Source organism: Perca fluviatilis, chromosome 13 (assembly GCF_010015445.1).
Source record: "Perca fluviatilis chromosome 13, GENO_Pfluv_1.0, whole genome shotgun sequence".
NCBI classification, from domain to species: Eukaryota; Metazoa; Chordata; class Actinopteri; order Perciformes; family Percidae; genus Perca; species Perca fluviatilis.
Window position 1 is genome coordinate 19,737,570 of NC_053124.1, and position 19,216 is coordinate 19,756,785.

The 19,216-nt window shown below is 39.2% G+C and overlaps 1 protein-coding gene across 1 annotated transcript in view; it reads right to left on the reverse strand.

Annotated features, from left to right (window-relative positions):
• csmd3b (CUB and Sushi multiple domains 3b) overlaps positions 1-19,216 on the reverse strand; it is a 383,486-nt gene that overhangs the window by 44,515 nt on the left and 319,755 nt on the right. The window contains exons 34-47 of the mRNA XM_039820294.1: positions 18,723-18,836; positions 17,162-17,257; positions 16,532-16,735; positions 16,085-16,209; positions 15,430-15,526; positions 13,061-13,165; positions 12,838-12,956; positions 12,063-12,132; positions 11,373-11,489; positions 10,889-11,098; positions 9,769-9,957; positions 8,559-8,736; positions 5,146-5,291; positions 51-131 (exon numbers count right to left, since the gene is read on the reverse strand). Coding sequence (XP_039676228.1) covers positions 51-131; positions 5,146-5,291; positions 8,559-8,736; positions 9,769-9,957; positions 10,889-11,098; positions 11,373-11,489; positions 12,063-12,132; positions 12,838-12,956; positions 13,061-13,165; positions 15,430-15,526; positions 16,085-16,209; positions 16,532-16,735; positions 17,162-17,257; positions 18,723-18,836 — 1,851 coding nt within the window. The remainder of the gene's footprint in view (positions 1-50; positions 132-5,145; positions 5,292-8,558; positions 8,737-9,768; positions 9,958-10,888; positions 11,099-11,372; positions 11,490-12,062; positions 12,133-12,837; positions 12,957-13,060; positions 13,166-15,429; positions 15,527-16,084; positions 16,210-16,531; positions 16,736-17,161; positions 17,258-18,722; positions 18,837-19,216) is intronic.

The window sequence follows — 19,216 nt, forward strand, 5'->3', positions numbered from 1 at the left end:
TTCATCAATTTGACATGTCTAGAGGCATCGCAGGCAGACAGACAACTCACCTATCTCCAACTCTCCGTCTTCCATCAGCATGTCAGCATTGGGCACTTCTGGAGGAGGCTGGCAAACCCTTAATTGGTAGGCTAGGGGAACAGACACAGCAAAGGAGGGGGGAGAGGACAAAGAGAGGGACATTATGTAAGAACGTGTGAGAGGAAACGTGGTCTGTAAACCTAAGCTTGGTAAGCAAGCAAGGGGAAAAAAAGACTTTCCAATGTTTGGAAACTGGCAAGAAGTCAGTTTTCTTTACCGTGATTTTTACCTGGACTAATGTGTACTGGGCGCTTCCAAGTTGTCTGCGCCTGCAACAACTGCCCCGAGAGTGAGAAATCTTTACAAAAACCAAATAGTGACTCAACCTGTTTTCTGTTTATTTTATTTTATTCAATCTTGCTTGTTTCAGTTTAACTTCACTTTTAAAGTTCAGATGGTCAGGCCAGCAAAGCATGGAATCAAAAACAGACCGGCTACACAGATGCACAGATACAGCACTGCCTTGAATCATAACAAGGAACTCACTTCACAGCTACTGAGCTGAGGGCTGTAATCAATATTACTGCATGACCATAGATCACTCACTAACAGTGAGAGAGACAGAGACAGAGACAGAGAGAGAGAGAGACAGGGCTGAAGGCTATAAGTCAGGATGAAATTGACTATGAAAATGAGACCTGCCAATAGTATCTGCTGCTCTCATGCATATCAAAACCCTGTGGTCTGTGTGTGTGTGTGCCAGCCAGCATGTGTGCATGTCTGAGTGTGCTTACATGTGTGTGTGTGTGTGGGCGTGTGGGCGTGTGTGTGTGTGTGCGTGTGCAGCTATGTCTACGCTTCTGTGCGCGAGAGGAGAGGATCATTGATCTCACTAAGCTCCAGGACCATTTTTTATAGCTACTTCCACATTCATGTCACATTAGCTTTCTCAGTCTCACGTCCATGACAACATTATCCAACACTGTGTGATCCACATCTCTGCATGGAAGCACTGGCATTCAGATCCTTGACCCAAAGATAAATAAATAGAAAGATAGTGACATAGATAAACATCCCCTCCCCAAACAGTGGATTGATGCTTCCTCTGGGGTTGATTTGGCATCGCAAACTGTGACATTCTGAATTTCAGTTGTGTCACTGAAAGATGCTAAAGAAGAAATGTTGAGACTTTGCCCCTTATTGTGACAACCTCTTGCTGAAGAAACTCTATCCCATATTTATTAATGAAGAATTTAACTCATCTCTGAACTATCAAATAGGGTGTCCATCACATTGTGGTTACCTAACACTCTCTCTCGCCTGTCTTTCTTGTTACATTCTCTAATAAAACAGAAGTGACAAATTAATGCTTACAACCACTGCCATACATGTCATCCTGTCTCCCTCTTATCCATCATCACCTGTCACTCTCTGCTGTGCATCCTCCAATAAAGCAGAAATTGAAAATAAACTTGAATCCATCAGATGATACTGTTCCTGTGTGACTTTGATAGCTGACAGTTAAAAACCCGCAAACAGAAATTCATTAACAACATGACATACGGTATGTCTGAAAAGGGAAAGCCTGCTCAACAAAAACCCCAACTTGACATGTTTTTACTAAAGAGCAATGAACAGAAACTTTTGAGAAGGAGCTGATATAAGCTTCATGAGGGAGAGGGCAGAGGATGTACACATACAGTATATAAATGAATGTGTTGTGAAGGGTATAAAGAAAGTTAGACTCATTAGAAGCCATTCTGTCAGACTAAACCTTCATCCAAAATGCACTTTTTCAGGAACATTCTGATGAGGAATATAAGCAGCATTTCTTTACTGTGTGGTGAAAACCTTGTATTGCCAAAATAAAAGCTTTCAGTCATTCTTTGTTAGTTTGATGATTATGCTTTATGATGGCTGTTAAGACATGAGGTAAATCGGTTATCTTTTAGTTAAAGTAAAAACATTATGGGATTAACTTTATGAGATTTCCACATTACTATTAATACTATACCATACACATGCTGTAATCAAGGGACACTACACTATATCTAAATGTTGGACAGACTTATAATTATAAACCCGCTCCTAAATATGAGGATTTCTTACATGAAAGCAAGGTACCCTACTACTTATATGTAAGTGTTTTTGCTTTTCCAAAAAAATAAGTAAGGGAATTTAACAAAAGATGCTGTCACTTGGACAGTATGTACTTTTTTTTTATCAATTATTTGAAATAATTGAGCTTATGTGGTCATCACAAAAAGAGCATGTGATTCTTTAAATGGTGAAGTCAAAGAAAGAATTGAAAACATGGAGTCAAATGTTTTCACATGACAGTAAATTGATACAGACAAATAAAGGCCAAAGTGTCTAAAGATTGATGTTTGCAGCTATGCAGGCGAAACAAGGAAAAAAGACGATTGCAGACGGTTTTCATCTTAAACTATGGTTGAAAACAAAGTGCGCCGAATGACCACAGCAAAAAGATTGAAATTAAATGAAAAACTGAATGGCACAGACAGTTTTGACATGGAGAAAGAGCAGCACAGGAACAGAAAAATGCAATCTTCACAATGCTGTGGAGGCAACACAACTGTTTGTGTGTACTACGGCAACATAAAAAAACGGAGGCTACTGTGCAAAGAGAGACTAACTAATGCACACATAATCACTGAGGGCATCATTTCATGAAAATGATTCCTTTTGAATAAAGAATTAGTTTCCAATTAAAACAAAATTATTTGAAAATAATCAGAATATCAATAAGTTTGTTATTCTATAGATTATGTCCTGTTTTTCGTGTGTGGTTGAATGGTAATTGATCATTAAATGAGCACCATATGTCAATGGTTGAGCAGAGGATGCCCAGTTTGACCAGTGGGCAGCGGCGTGGCCACGGCACACCAGGTCGCCAGATGGTGTTGCTAAGAACTTGCAACGTATAACTATTATCAGACCGGCGCTCGCGGCCTTGAAACACTACCGGCCCACCGGGAAAAGTCCAGACTCCGCCTCTGAACGTAAGTATATGATTATTAATGAAACGGTGAGCAAGTCTGTATTTCTGTGTTTATTAACTCTTGACAAGTACAATGACTGTCTTTGGATGTTAAACAGGCTACTTAGACTTTGGCAGTAATGTTTTAAACCCCGCCATGCATGCAAGTGTAAACGCGAGCAGCTACACACTGCCTGTGTGGCGTGAGCGTGGTGTTTCTGTTGTGTGTCAGCTGCGTGGCTGCTGCATGGATTTTTCTGTCTTTACACACCAGAAATGTGTCTGACGCTGCGCTGCTGCTAGCCTTGTCTGGACACATGTATGTTTCTTGATTTACTACACTCAAGCAGTAGTATACTTCATGTTAAACATAAATATATACTGATTTGATTACAGCAAAGACAACGTCGGAAGTATTGACGGCAAAATAGGCTAGAGAATATTTTGTTCTGTATTGACAGGTGCAATATTTGAAAATCGATAATTATAAAAAAAATGTATTACATTTATATCTGCATTTATGTCATTTTTTTATTTGGTAACATTTAAGTTATTTATATTGTTTATGGCACAGGTTTTTATGTTTTGGCCCTTCAGTTGAGTTCAAAATAAAATGGACGAAATAACAAACACTTTTTTTTACTTGATTAATTTTTTTAATTAGTCGTTAAGATTAGTCAACTAATCGAAAAATTTGTCCAAAGATTAATCGTTAGTGGCAGCACTAATAGCAATTGCTTTAAACAAAGAAAATTGGAACTGGAGGTAAACAATGGCAATGACAAAACAACATTCATATTCACAAACAGGTTAAGTTAAAAGATTAAAGGTTCAATGGCATGAAAATTTCACTTTATGAGGTTTTTTAACATTAATATGCATTCCCCCAGCCTGCCTATGGTCCCCCTGTAGCTAGAAATAGCGATAGGTGTAAACCGAGCCCTGGGTATCCTGCTCTGCCTTTGAGAAAATGAAAGCTCAGATGGGCCGATCTGGAATCTTCCCTATATTTGCCCGCCCATGAGAAAGAGAGAGACTTCATGGCTTGCAAACGAGCGAAGCATGGCAGTTGGTCAAGGCCACACCCCCACCCTCCACCTTGCCCGCCCCCCCCTCTCTCCTCCTCAATAGCATTTAAAGCTACAGACACAGAAATGGAACGTCCTCATTGTGGGACTGGCTCTAACAGCTGTAATTCTGCACCAAGGCATGATACAGTATCAGGGGACCACTAAGGCCTATACAAAAGCATCCAAAAACAGCATGTCATGGGACCTTTAATACACTTTTCACTGAAACTTAGTATGTTCTTTCTTTTTTTTTAACAAACCAACTTTGTGCAAAGCTACTTTACTTCCAACAATAGCAATATATATTGCATATGGCAATGGTAATATGTTTCTTACCTCACACGGATTACTGATCTAAAGTATTTTATTATCATATTTGGGCAAGAAACCCACTGGTCAACACGTTCTATAATAAAGCAAGTGAGACCTGGAAAAAGGGATTCAAATCCAGCCAAAAGTAAATCACACATCACAGACTTTGCTTAAGTATCTGTAACTCATTTGTAAGCCCAACTGCTATAATTGAAAGTAACATATAGCAGGAGAAGTGGCATTGAAATAACGCCTCATACAGTACACTCAAAGAAAGAAAGCAGATTGATAAAAGCTATGAAATGTTGACCAGATGTTAAAATGTTCAATAAAGAGAGGAACTTTATAGAGTACCCATGACAATGAAAACTATCATTAGCACCACTGTGACTAATGTTTTATTTCAGTGGTAGGCTGTGACATAGACGCCAACTTCAGTCAGAGAGTAAAAAGTTGTGGTGGAAGACCAAACTTCATAAGTCCGAATGAGTCAAAGGAAGCATGTCTGAGTCGAATGTAATAAGGATGAAGTTGAAGAGAGTTTAACACAACAGCAAATGGATCGATGCCGTCACTGCAGCTACAACTAATAATAGCATTATAGTTTTACCGCTATACCTAAGGACAACAAAGCCAACTGCAGAGAAAGCTGATGAGAATGGTATTTTAACCTGAAAAAACTCAATCAATGTTTCCATCACTAGCTCTGTGACAAAATTGTTAATGTAGTTACTGTCTCACCATGGTAGCTTAAGACAAAGAAGCCGGCTCCAGAGAAGTCAGAGTGGAATTTGATGAGGATGATGTTTGAAGTCGAGTAGACAGACTCCAAAGCCGTGTTCCCACTAAACTGGCCAATCTGAGGAGATGATTGGTCTGGGCCATCCCTACAAAGAAACGAAGAGAGAAACACACACCCATACAGAAAGCTTGTGTTACAAAGGGGGTACTCAGAGACTAAAGACCCATAAACAAATGGATGTGATCGTTCTTTATAGAACAACGGGAGAGAAAAGTCAACCTAAAACACAATTTGAATAAATTATTGCAGTCATCTCCGGCAGTCAAACAGCTATTTGCGATGAGGAAATGGTTTCTCCAAGGCTAGAAACAAAGATAGAAGAGACTTGACAATATTCATGAGGCAAAACCTGGAGCTGCTCCATTGACTGCGAATGGAGTCGGACATTGTGTGACAAAGTGCCGGCACCCAGAGTGATTGTGCATGGGTATAGGCTCATCTTCCTTCTCCAAACAATCCAAACTACAATGTCACAAAGCTCATTTATACATAAAGCCTTCACAAACTCAGATTTTACTTCACTTACAAAAGGGTAGCTCCCTTCAGAGCTCTGGTTATCTTATTCTTGCTTAGGAACGCTCAAGTTTATTAATATTGATTGAACTGTCGTCAGATCATAATATAACAAACACAATAACAAATTGCAGACTTGTTGCAGACTTGGCTTTAGTTCTGCCACTAATATCAGCCTAGCATTCATGAAAAGTTACACAATTACCAAAGAAAGCAGACAGGAAGATATCTATCAACTGGCAGGTCAGGCATTCTGTGCAATGTCGTGAGCATATTTCACCTTTAATGACCCACCAGCTGTCAGACTGGAACTAACCAATAGCCGGCTCATTATCAGTGATTAAAAAGTATCATCATGAAGTAAAATGGAATGATTATTTTCTGCTGTTAAGTGTTTTTGGATGAGGCCAATTATACCTGTTAGGTTATGCAATGAATCATCCCCTGCTCTGATTCACATTGAGTGGTTCAGAGTACTTTCATTCATTGCTGATTATTGCTAATGCTCACACACTAACATTTATGAGCACATTATGGCAACATATAGAGTACAGAGAAGGTAGTGTACGAGGTAGCACAAGGTAACTTCTGTGACATATATGATAATCCTTACAATGGAATCATGTAGTAAGGCTCCCAGTATGAGACCAATTAGTAGACTGTCAGGTTGGCTGGCTCTGGACTGAGGAGACTGCTGTGAAAATCCAAACCTTTACCACTGACACTGTGCTCTCTAAAAGGAGCAAACTTTGTGAATGTGTGACAGAGATTGTGATATTTTTTTGAAGTGGGTTTGTATTTGATTGCTGTCTTTGCTTTGTGTGAGTTCAGCAGTATGTCTTCTTTTCCAACTGACGGCAGTGTCAGAACCATGTTGTGAGACCAATCCATGGAAGTCACCGAATAATTTGTGGGTGGATGGCACATGGCTCAAGAGTGTTGTGGTGTGGGAAAGGCATATTGCAGTTATGAGCTACATCTATATAGGTCTCAGCCCAGTGGCTGAAGAAAACAAGCTGCTGCACTTGATTGTATTTGCAGCGGATAAAAAGCTGTGTAGCTAAAGAGAAGCAGTTCTCAGATGTTCTATCTGGTCAAGACTTATTGATCAATGTTTAGTAGCATCTGATGTTAGCTGTTGGTTTGGTGACTGTGAGATTGTTTCACCTAAAATGTGAAAAACTGGCATAATAATGCATCACAGCAGACAGTGGTGATCATTGTTGGTGAGAAATGGGTCCTGAGACAATAGGTGGTGCATATAGCGGTGAACCCTTACGTTTTTATTTGCATCTAAATTAGAACCTCCTAGTTTTCCCAAAGGTAAGATAGAGTTTAATGGAGACTTGGGCTAATAGTGGTAGATATCATTGTAACTGACCTGGCGTCACTTGATGGAATCATTTATTCAGGTAGAAAATAAGGGCACTGCTTTTTAGCTTATAGTTTTCTATTTATTGGTGACACTGTCTTTCTCTTACCTTGCACGGAAGTTGGATTCTTGAAATATCAGGCAAGAATCGCGGGATCACGTATCATACGAAAATCCATCTTGTCAGCCTTAAAGTAACGTGTCTGTGTCCGAAACAGAAGCGGACCGAACCAGTAAGTGTCTGGTAAAGAGCTACTGGCAGGTACAGGTGTGGTTTAGGTGTGTGTGACGGCCACGACTGTTTGTTTAAAACAACAATGGCAAACGTGATAGACAGATGGCTCATCCAATCACCTGCCAGGTATTTTTTGAGTTTCCAATGATTCAGTTTCTGATTGCCAGACTTTCTAGATAGATAACCGAGTTTTTAGTTATAGTAGTGTGCAATACTGCATCCTGTAGATCTAAGTGTGTGGCTATCTATTCTATCAGTTTGGACTCACTGGTGCTTCTAGCACCTTAGCTGAGATTAAGCCAGATGGAGCGGTGGTCATCCTGCATTAGTTACAATTATATAAAAGGGTTTTTCTGAGAGCTGTGGAAGAAATCTGGAAGGTTGACAGTGCTCACATCATGACAGGCTAACAAAAGTACAAGACAGACATTTGGTCCTTCTGTGTTGGTCTAAAAATACATGGGAATGTATCAGTAGCAAACCATGTCTCATACTGCGGTTGTTGTTTTCCCTGCCTAGCACTGCCTCTACATGTCTGTATGCCAGGTGATGTTTCTAAACTGTTGATGCTGCACCCTGCCGTCTATTAATAGGAAACAGGCTTTAGCTATAGAAAAGGGGCAGCAACATGACAACCATAGAAATAGATTGCCTATTTATGGTTCTGCTGCCACCGTGTACCTGCAGATAACTATGTAACATGCTACCTAAGCACTGTAAAATATTAAATATTTTGGTTGTCAATGGTTGCTCTCCTTAAGAAGAATAATGAAGTGAGAAGTCAAGGCTGGGAGAGAAGGTTGTTATACATTACATATAAGACTGACTGAGACTAGGAGATAGCATAAGAGGGAATGGGAGAGAGACTTAGGGGTAAAGAGAGACGGATAAAACATGACAAGAAGGAAATTATGTCAGAGTAGCTTTATATTCAAAGAGAGACGTCTGTAGTCGTAGTAACCCTTGCAGGAATTTAGCCAATTAGTGGCAAGCTCTGAAAAGATGTCAAAGAGCATGACATCCCGTGTGAGAGAGTTAGTGTGTGTAGCAGAAGTTCTCTGCATGTGATACAAATGAAAGGCTATTCAGTCAAAAAGGGAGAGAACAATTCTTAGGGAAATAAACCCTGCTGAAGCAGGAAAAGGTGGAACAGATTGATAAGCAGTAGCACATAATGGAGGATGAGTATACATGTGGAAAAGCAATTAAATTAGTAAGTAAATAACACCTACCAGACGGTAATGTAGTCATATATGGGCTCAGTGCTCAGTACAGTAAAATTGATGTAGATCCCGTGTCCAGGAGGAACTCTAACACTCCACACACAGTCCTGGAAGTTGGGGTATTCCTCAGGGTGACCAGGAGAGTAAATAGTCCCATTTAATGATGTGATGTTTCCACCACAGAGAGCTGTGGCATAGAATAACAGAATTACCCTTAATATATTACCAGCAAATTAGTATTACCATTGTGAAGCTTTAGTAATTGTCTGGATGGCTGAGAGAGGACACGTCTCTATCAGTCATGTAATGACCACAGGATAACACCTTAATACCTTTAATAAATTGTCATTACAGTTTTATTTTAGCTCAGCAGCACAGGTGTTCCTCGGGAATGTAGGTGTTGCTCATCAGTGGTGTGATGTTACCACGGCCGAGAGCTATACAACAGAATATTTGTTTTTTTAAATTAAGGGTCATTGAATGTTAGTGCTTTAAAGTGTAGCCTTAAAATAAAAAAATAAAACTAAAGATTGGAATCATTGCGTAGATACTTGTCATAAAGTTAGGATAATGTAATTTAATTATATAATTTCACCACTGGAAAGTATAATAAAGTATAATAAGCCAGACACCTCTCTTACATCTTCCAGATTTATTGTATACTCCATTGTAATTTAGGTTCTCACATTCATTCAAATTATAGGGGAACATATTTAATTTTTGCGTTGACTTACAAGTTGTATATGCTTGTAATTGCTTTATATGTTTTTCCCACTTTGCTCTGAGCATACAATTCAATATCAACTAGTTATACTGTTGTATACAACATGAGCAATGATCACAAAAGTGATGCTATCAGTGCTGAAATGCTATTAAAAGCATTTACAAATGAGGGTGCTTTTAGGACATTGAGGGGAATACATAGTCTCTCAAAAACTCCTCTGGACTGAAAGAATAGTTCACCAGCATACATGTATATTTCCATTTTCCTTGGGATCTGGGTACATTATGGTTGCAAGCTCCATATAAAACATAAATGATGTTCTTCTGAGAAAGTGATATATTCAATAATAGCAAAACTAACAGCAATGAAGAAAACACCATTTGTATTCCCTTCACAATACAGCACATGCTCATTTTACATCTACAGTAGCTGTAAAACACATGAAATAGTCATTCTGACATTGTAATAGGTAGCTTTCTATAGCTTCAGTATTACCTTCACAACGCGGTAGTGGGTGATTCCAGTTCCTGCTGATACCATGTAAACATGTGAGTGAAGCCTCTCCGATCAGAGAATATCCAGGCAGACATTCAAACGACACCGTCATCCCAACACTGAAATCTGTGCCAATTACGATGCCGTTTCGAAATGGCCGAGGGTCTGGGCAACTCTGGAGCTGGTAGGCTTGAGAGACAATAACCCAGATTAGTCAAGAAAAATAGGAATTTAGAAAAACCAAAATCAAGTTATTTATAGAAAGAAACAATACACACATCCATTCTAACACTGAATAACCAATAGTCAGTACAGAAAAGACTAACTCATAATTCCTTTGTTCTTGTTTAAAGTCAAATAACACTGACATATGAAATGCTGGAAAGACACAAAAAATAACAGCTGCAGACTTCTAGATACAAATTAAGATTACTAACTTTATGACAAAGGTATCATGCACCAAAGAAGCTCAACTTGTTTTGATGTTGCCAAAATACTCTCAAATTAAATCTGACAGCCTGCCATTTAAACGTTCTAGTCACAGTGACCTTTCAGAGCTACAAGAGGTACTGAGAAAGACAAACATTAGTAGTCATATTAGTGGAATTTAAAAAAATGCTAGTGTTCACATTATTTTTCCTGGTTTGAAACACTTTGACAGTGCCCCTGTCATGAGATAAAAGGAATTATTCATCAGTGTGCAATTTGCACATTAATGGAATTACCCGTAACACATTTAGGCCATCTACAAGATTTGTCATAATACATATAAGACTGCTAAAAAAAACTTTTTAGTGTCAGATAAAATAAATAGAAATCTCATCTCATCGAAATGAATCGAGGATTTTTATGCATGCAGTAGTGTTTTATCAACTGCCATAGAATTCAGAAAATATTTTTATCGTCTGAGAAATTAACCAAATCATTTTGTTGTTAGTTGCTCCTGAGAAATTAAGTCACATACCTGTATAAATCTAATACCCAAGTTTCCACGTTGGCATAAGTTGCTGTTTCTGAGCCAAGCAAGAGCACAGTCTGACATCTGCTCTTGTTTTCTTTGCTTAGCAAATGATCAGTGCACACACAATGTTGGAGAGGAGCTTGTAGAGACAACATTTACCTTGATATGTGATGTGGAACCCTGGTTTGTTTTGTGAATAGTCACTGTGGAAGAAGAAGCTGGTCTGGTGAGTGGTGCTGAACAGAGGCTTAGGGATGACTGGACCGCTGAACCGGTCAATGACCGAGCCCAGCTCCAGTGTTCCACTGCGGATCTCCAAATAATCATGGATCGCTTCAGTAGAGAAGTTCAGAAACTGGAGATGGATACCTGAAAAACATTTTGACATTTAAACCAATTAGCAAAGCTTGACTGACTGAGAGGCCGGTAATAAAAGCATTTGTAGATGCTTCACGTGCAGCCACTCACGAACGACATGGATAAAGGCCACCAACACTGATTGAGTGAGTGGGTAATTAAATGAATCAATCGATAAATAACAGAAACCGACAGACAGAGACAGCAGATACAGAGACAAACCTAGAGAGAACTACACACACACCATTTTTTTTTTTTTTTATTCAAAGTTGACAGTGTTTCTTACCAAAGCCGACAGGTAAGTTGACTGTCCATGTGCAGTCTAATCCACTGGGGTAGTTGCCGGGGAAACCAGGACTTAGAATCACTCCACTTACATCTGTCATAGACCCACCACACTGGGCTGGAAACACACAAATGCAAACAAATGCATAACAAAGAAAGACAAAAGGGAAACAGTGGTTTGGTGTTGAAAGCAACACATCAAAAGAAGTACAGCAGACGTAAAGTACTTTTCCTTTTATAAGATGCTGCTGCTGGCCAGACACTAAAATATCTTCAACCTGACGGTTTGCATCATTGTGAATAACACATTCATTTTCCAAGTCTTTAATACATACTCTTTCTGAATAAATTACCATTGTGCAAGTTGATGTGTGACTAGGGCTTGTTTTCCCTAGTTTGCCTCAGTGCATGCTGATGCTTTGGCACACTCTGCATGTTTATGGCAGACTCTGACTTAGCTTTGCATCAGTTTAAAATCTTAATCATATTCTGCACAGAATACTAAATAATCAGCTCATCACAAAACAGCAAATTGATCCAACGGCTTATTTTCCAAAGAGTCAGGGTAGGCAATGGAGACTGCTTGCATCCTTTCAGCAGCACTGAGGTTTTGCACGTATCTCAATATTTCCAGGCTAGATTGCATGCATGTGTGAATGTGTGCATATATGTACTGTTGGAAAACACCTACCAAGACATAGTGGTACAGGGTAGTTCCATCTTCGAACAGGTCCAGGCATGCAGGTGATATGGGCATTGCCCTAGAAATGTAAAAGCAACCACAATCTGTTATCATTTAAGTTGATTTGGGAAATTGCTACAGATAATACAGAATTTGGTTTAAAAGTGCAGTTTTATCTACTCAGCAATACTGTAGAGCTGTAGTGATGCAGATATGTATAAGGCACAAGAAAAGCAAACCTCCATTAGAGCTGTATACTGTACTAGACAGAAATTGGCAGACCACACCAGAGACATACATTATTAAAGAGTTGTGCAAACCACACCAGAGTTGTATGTTTAGTAAGAGCTGGGAAAACAACCCGAGAGTGGGGTTTCCTTCTGATTTACAGTGTAAATAGGTCTTGGTTTGTGCAGCCAGGGGAGCACATCATACGTATCTGTCTTTTTTATTTTTTTTAAAGATTATTTTTTGGGGCTTTTCCGCCTTTAATGGACAGGACAGCTAGGTGAGAGAGAGGGGGAAGACATGCAGGGAATCGTGACAGGTCGAACTCGAACCCTGGACCTCTGCGTCGATGCATAAACCTCCATGTATATGTGCGCCTGCTCTACCCACTGAGCCAACCCGGCCACCTGACAGTCGGTTTGCATTAAACTGCAATTTGTAGTGCATGTGTGTGTTCTGTTTATCTGAAATGGCTATCCTCCAATGCCTCTCAGTCTCTCAGTATGAATCTCTGCCGAAACACAAACGGTATATACACATACAGGTTGTATTTTACCTGAAGAGAGTATCCTTGTTCACATGAAAACTGTACGACGTCTCCCACCATAAATCTGTCTCCTTGTCTTATTCCATAGTTTGGAGTCTGAGGCTCTGGACATGACTCCAGACCAATAGCTGATAAGAAATGTGAAATAAACATGGTTGTAAAAGTTTCACACATCATCATGTATATATGGCTTATGCCATGGATAAAGCTTTATGTAAAACAAGTATGTTACCTGTATATTCCAAGTGGAAACCAGCAGCTGAGACACTAATATCAGAGTTGAAGCTGAGATAGAGGTTGTTAGATGTACTATTCAGGAGAAGGGGAATGGTGGTGCCTGATAGCAAGGAGAGAAAAAGAAAGCCATACACTACCATGATCACATTTTTTTCATTTTTCAACTGAGGGTTGAAAGCAAAGAATCGTAGTTATCTGATAGCAAAGGAAACAACAAAGGCCCCCCAAATCTACATTTTCACTTTTTTTTGTTTGTGAAGTGTTTTCGATGGAGGGAGAAAAGAATTACTTTTATATGAGACATTTGTTTTATTTGAAACCACTTTTCAAATGTTGGCTTGACCTACTTAGCATGGCTAGGGGAAGTACAAAGTAAAAAACGGGTACTGCACTACTAAAGCAAAGCTGGCACTGTGCAACAGTGTGATTCTGTCAGAGTCCTTTACAATAAGATAGTAGGTGATGCACTCTAATGTACAGGAATAATTACTGACTCTAATCTTGTTATCAGTGAAAATGTGATTGTCTTGGCTTGCTTAAAGAGCCTTTTTTTTTGGTTTAATGTGTTTTTTTGTCTTATGTTCAGTGGCAGATGTGTCAGCAAAACATCAAAGTTAAAGAGACATTCTTCTAAATCCACAGTGAATCAGGCCAACTAATGTGATTGGTTGCCTGTTGTGAGGGGACTTAATTAGCAGCTTTTTAAACAGTCAGCGGCCCCCCCTGCTGGTAGCGCTCATACTCCAGAGAAATAACATTCATTCATTATCATAATGGACTTCTTTTTCTATGACTCACTAATAAATGATGAATGATGATGAATAATTAACGTGGGTGGATTTAACCATAACAGTTATTATGGGATGTATGACAATATTAATTACCAGCGGTAATTAACCCTAGTACTAAAAAGTTTTATTATCGCCCTGCACGTATTTACTTATTAATGACTTTTATATGGAAATACCGTCACTGTCATTTCATTGCCAACAATATCATTTCTTATCCAGTTTCAAGCCCTGTCATAGATTATTTAACACAACTTGCAGATAGTCATATGACATTGCTTCCATAAAAGCAGTATTAGTATCCCCAGAAAATGCTAACTCCCCCTTTGGATGGCTGCTTGTATTACACGAGTGAATGAATCCAGAGGAGTGCTTAACCCAGACTGAACTATTTCTTTGGTTGAATATGAGCTGCTGGAGCAGAGGGACAATATTTGATCCAGACACACCTTTTTATTATATTTTTTTCTTTAGGAAAAGTTGAGAAGAGGAATTTACAATGAACTTAAAGGTATCGTTAATTCATTCATAGGTTGCTGAGGGAATATCTATTCCTAGTAGAGAATTAGAGTGTAGGAAGATCAATTAGCTATACGACAAAAGATTCTCATATGTGTTTCATGGAATCACAGATAAACAGGTGTCAGTGGGTGTGTTCTTCAGCTCCTGCAGGGAGACTCAGAATGGGATCAGTTTAGCTCTAATTGCACTCTTAGCAGGGCATTTCATATGCCTCAAAACATCATGACGAAGAAGAACACTGCATGTTGTCATGATGCAATTAACTGTCACACTATAATTGTTGTGATCAGTTTCCAAGATGACAGAGTTCTTCTTGTTGTTTATTTTGTTACGTGTATAAATGCTTGTAAAGGGGTTGTTGCCTTGAAACATGTATGTATTCCTCTCTATATACTCAAATCTAACCTAAACCATGGGATTCAACCAGCCATTCAGATTTGGTTGCCCTTCCTATGTCACATGCCGGCTCATTACAATATTAAAATTATAAAATTGTCACAATTCAATTTTAAACTGTATGATTTTAACATATTTCTAGTTGAAAATAACTGTATCCTATAATACAATGGAGATAATTGTTTCCTACTGGCTAATCTGTTGCAATTTGTCTTACACATAATCACAGTCATTTTCCAAATTAGTTTTTGGCAAGAGAGGGCCTTGATATGGCGCTGAGGTCATTAGGTCTGATTTTTGTGCTGCTGCGCTTTTCCATAGGTTGATAGTCAATGATTTGGCCTTGTTAATCCTTGCAGTAGAGAGCTCAAGCATAACTATGTCTAGAAAATACGCCAACCACTGTTTTATACAAAGCAAGTGAGGAGGGAGCCAGCGCTGAGTTATCTTTTTCTTGGTTGCAGTTGAGCCGGCTAGCTATATTTTCCTCTGTCTCCCAAACAGGTGTAATTTAGAGTCGTCATTAAGTAACAAAACAATCGGGTCAGCAGGTATTATTGATGTTGTTTTTTTCCAGAACTCATGCACTTGTTAACACTCCCAGAATATGTGTAACTTATTGAGGAACACCATAAAAATTACTGAACAAACGGTTTACCAGAGTAGCTGCCCAGTCTTGGTCCATGGTTGTCGGCACCATCGTAAAAATCCAAAGAGTCCCAGTTATGCTCAGTGGCAAAACTCACAACTTGTATCTGGACAGACAGATAAAGATGAAAAACACACACACACACACACACACACACACACACATATATATATATATATATATATATATATATATATAATTTGTTAGAAACAAAAGCACCTAAATTGTCATTTGCATTTGCACTGCATCTGATAAAATGGTCTGCACATTTGCTAATTCTATGAACAAATTCAGAAAGGAAGTAAAACACAAGATGTTTGTGTGTTCATTGCTGTAAATATTCATATGAAACTAAAGATGTGAGCGAAGGCTGTTTGTTACCTGTACTTGTAATGCTGTGAGGTGCCTGTCAAATATGTGTAACAGACTCCAGAGGCCTCTTTGCCTTTGTATTTGTCCGTGAGAGCAGTTTGGCTTACACGCAATCAGGCATTATCTCTTACGATTAGATCCTATCTAGTTATCTCTAGATGGTCCCTCTCTCACAAACCATCCATCCATTCATCCTTCTAATAATATCTTATCTTCCTTGACATCCTGCCTGATCAGCTTTTAAGCCAATGATACATAGGTCAGCCAGGAAGCAGTGTGTGACAGGTACTACCTGTATTCCAGCCCCTTCTGGAACGGAGACCTTCCACACACAGTTCTGGTTGTTGTCGTAGGGCTCTGGATATCCAGGCGATAGGATGGTCCCACGACGAGAGGTCAACATACCCCCACAGGGAACTGAGAGAGAGGAGAGAGCAGAAAGGAGAGAAAAGCAGAGGTTAAAACAACACTTTGTCAGGCAGAAACAGGAAAAGAGAAAGTCGGTTGTATCAACCTTTCCCCTGCAGAGGAGGAGACCAAAGAGCCTGAAGCATCGGTGACAGTTTGGGCATAGTTAAGCTTGGGTGTGACCACATTAAGATGTTATCTGCATTTAAATTGTCTGTTTTTGTTTTTTTATGGAGCATCCACTGTGTGGCTGATAATGCATCTTATGGTGGTACTGCATTCTGAATCGAAAAATATCTGTCTTCTGCCTAATTTCTAGATTCATATTTACCTATGCATGTTGGCAGGGTGTCATTCCATTGTGCCAGGTTGTCAGGTACACTCTCACACCGTATGCCAGTTGAGCCATGCAGGACATAACCAGGGTTGCACTCGAACTGCACCAATGAGCCAACTGCAAAGTCATTACCGAGACGCTTCCCAAAGCGCGGTTCAGGGACTGAACTGCACTGGGTGGAGCTGGTCCTCGGGACAGCTGCAGTAATAAGGAAGGCACAATCGTTAAAAATGTTTAATATCGATAGGAATGCCAAATGTAAAGTTATTGCTGCCTATCTGGGCAATGACATCCCTGGTTAAATAAAGGTTATATATACATAAAAAAAACTAAATACATAAAAAAACTAAAATCACTGTGGCGTTGTATGTAAAATGGACACGTCTACACAATATAAGAGTTAACCCATAATACCCCATAGCCCCAGAGAGGCAAGGTTTATTATGTAGCAATTACCACCTCACACACACAAAATCTCACTGCTATTGTAGGAAAAACAATTAAAAACGGTGAAAAATGTTCGACATGAAGAATACAAGCCTGTTTTGAAAACCCTTAAACATAAACAATCTAATTTATTGGTTTGAAAATGGCTACAACTTTGGCTACTTGTGATTGGCTAACCTTGGTAGACGAAGTGAAAACCCTTTGCAGTTTCTGGTCCGACCGTGGTAAACTTCACTGTGATCTGATTTCCAGAACTGAGAGGAAGAGACTCACCTAGGTAGAGGGAGACGGAGTCAAAGAGAGACAATATTAAAGCTTTAGCGCAGTTTCTGGCCCCCAAGAAGAATTCTAAGTAATAATGACAAAACTGTCGGCGCGTCCACATGATACAAGCCTTCCATTATTGCGCACAACCCCTATCCCTCCTCCACACAGTTGCTAGTAGCCAAGGAAGACACGGAGGATTAAAAAAACATAATGGACTCTTCAGAAGAGATAATTATCTTCATTTGAGTTTCTGCGTGCGAAAGTCGCTGGACGACACAATCTTCTGAATATAGCCGTACTGAGAAATACAGAGAGTGTTGTGTGGAGCTGATAGTCTTAATTAGCTTTGTATCAATTTATTGGGCAATGGCTTGAATGTAACGGACGTTCATTAAACCTACATTGTGTAATTTTTTTGTTGATTCTTAGGAAAAAAACCTTTGTTCTTTCACAAATACAGTATCTCACAAAAGTGAGTACACCCCTCACATTTTAGTAAATATTTCATTATATCTTTTAATGGGACAACACTGAAGAAATGACACTTTGATACAGTGTAAAGTATTAAGTTTACAGCTTGTATAACAAGGGCTATTTTAATTCCAAAAGCCAAGGGAACTTTATCAGGATGCATAGTATCCTGGATCCATGAAATAACTGGCCTTTAAAAATAAAAATCTGCCTGCCTCTATGGGAATTTAACATAGGTGTGTACTCACTTTTGTTGCCAGCGGTTTAGACATTAATGACTGTATGTTGAGTTATTTTGAGGGAACAGCACATTTACACTGTTATACAAGCTGTACACTTAATACTTTACATTGTAGCAAAGTGTCATTTCTTCATTGTTGTCCCATTAAAAGATATAATGAAATATTTACTAAAATGTGAGGGGTGTACTCACTTTTGTGAGATACTGTATGTGCTCATTCATGTGTATTCTTGTAAGCGGAGAATCTGTCATTTAGAATCATTCGGAATACATACTAGCGAGTCACTCGAATGACAGCAGCCATGTAGCGCCTCCATCTTTAAAATACATCATACATTAACCTCTGCCTTTCACGCTTTTAAACTCAGTGGCACCGTGACAAATGCCAGGGGGTGATTACTCGCCAGGGAAGCGAAAAAGAGAATTAAAAAGACAACGCAACAGGCAAAGGAACAAGACCAATTGGAATGGCTAGAACAGCTGCGTGTAAACAATGGAGATACTAAGAGCTAATTTTGTGTTCGGCCACCGTAGGAGTTGAAATGCGCTCGGAATGGGAAGGGCTAGAAAGTAATATTCAGTTGGTTGTCTCAGTTGGTTGTCCTATACAATTTCACCACTATATGGGAGAAATTCTTACACAATGTAGCTTTAATATCAAAAAGTTATGCACTAAAGCTTTAAGAAGAAAGATATATGGTTAGGGCTTAGGTCGATCCATCCATCTAACCATATTACAAGCCATCCAACCATCCTTACCAGAGTGGGACCCAGAGAGAGAAGACAGTAGCGTGTTTTGTTGAGTTGGTCCATTGTAGATTTCCACCACATCATTTAGAGATGTCTGGAACAACACAAACTGTCCAAAGAGGACTGGAGAAAAAAATGGTGGAAAAAACAACAGAGGATGAGTTAACCACTCTTTAATGGTGGCAAATTCTTATTCCATGCCACTGTCTGTGCCTGACCTTCCAATGATAAAATTAACCTGTAATACCTAATCTAAATTGTATTGAGCTGCAGTGTCAACCTCTATCTGAAGCCAACTACTGGGACAACATTACATATCAGGACACTAAATAGTCAAAACATAACCTTATCATCATCACGCACCAGTCCAATACACCCCCCTTTTCAGTTGGCTTGGGTGTATCAGTGTTGTCAGCTAGTGGGAAATGCTGGTGTTGGCAAAAACTATGTCGGGAAGATGTTTTCTTGTCTTTCTTCTCTTCAGTATTACAAGCAGGTAGAGT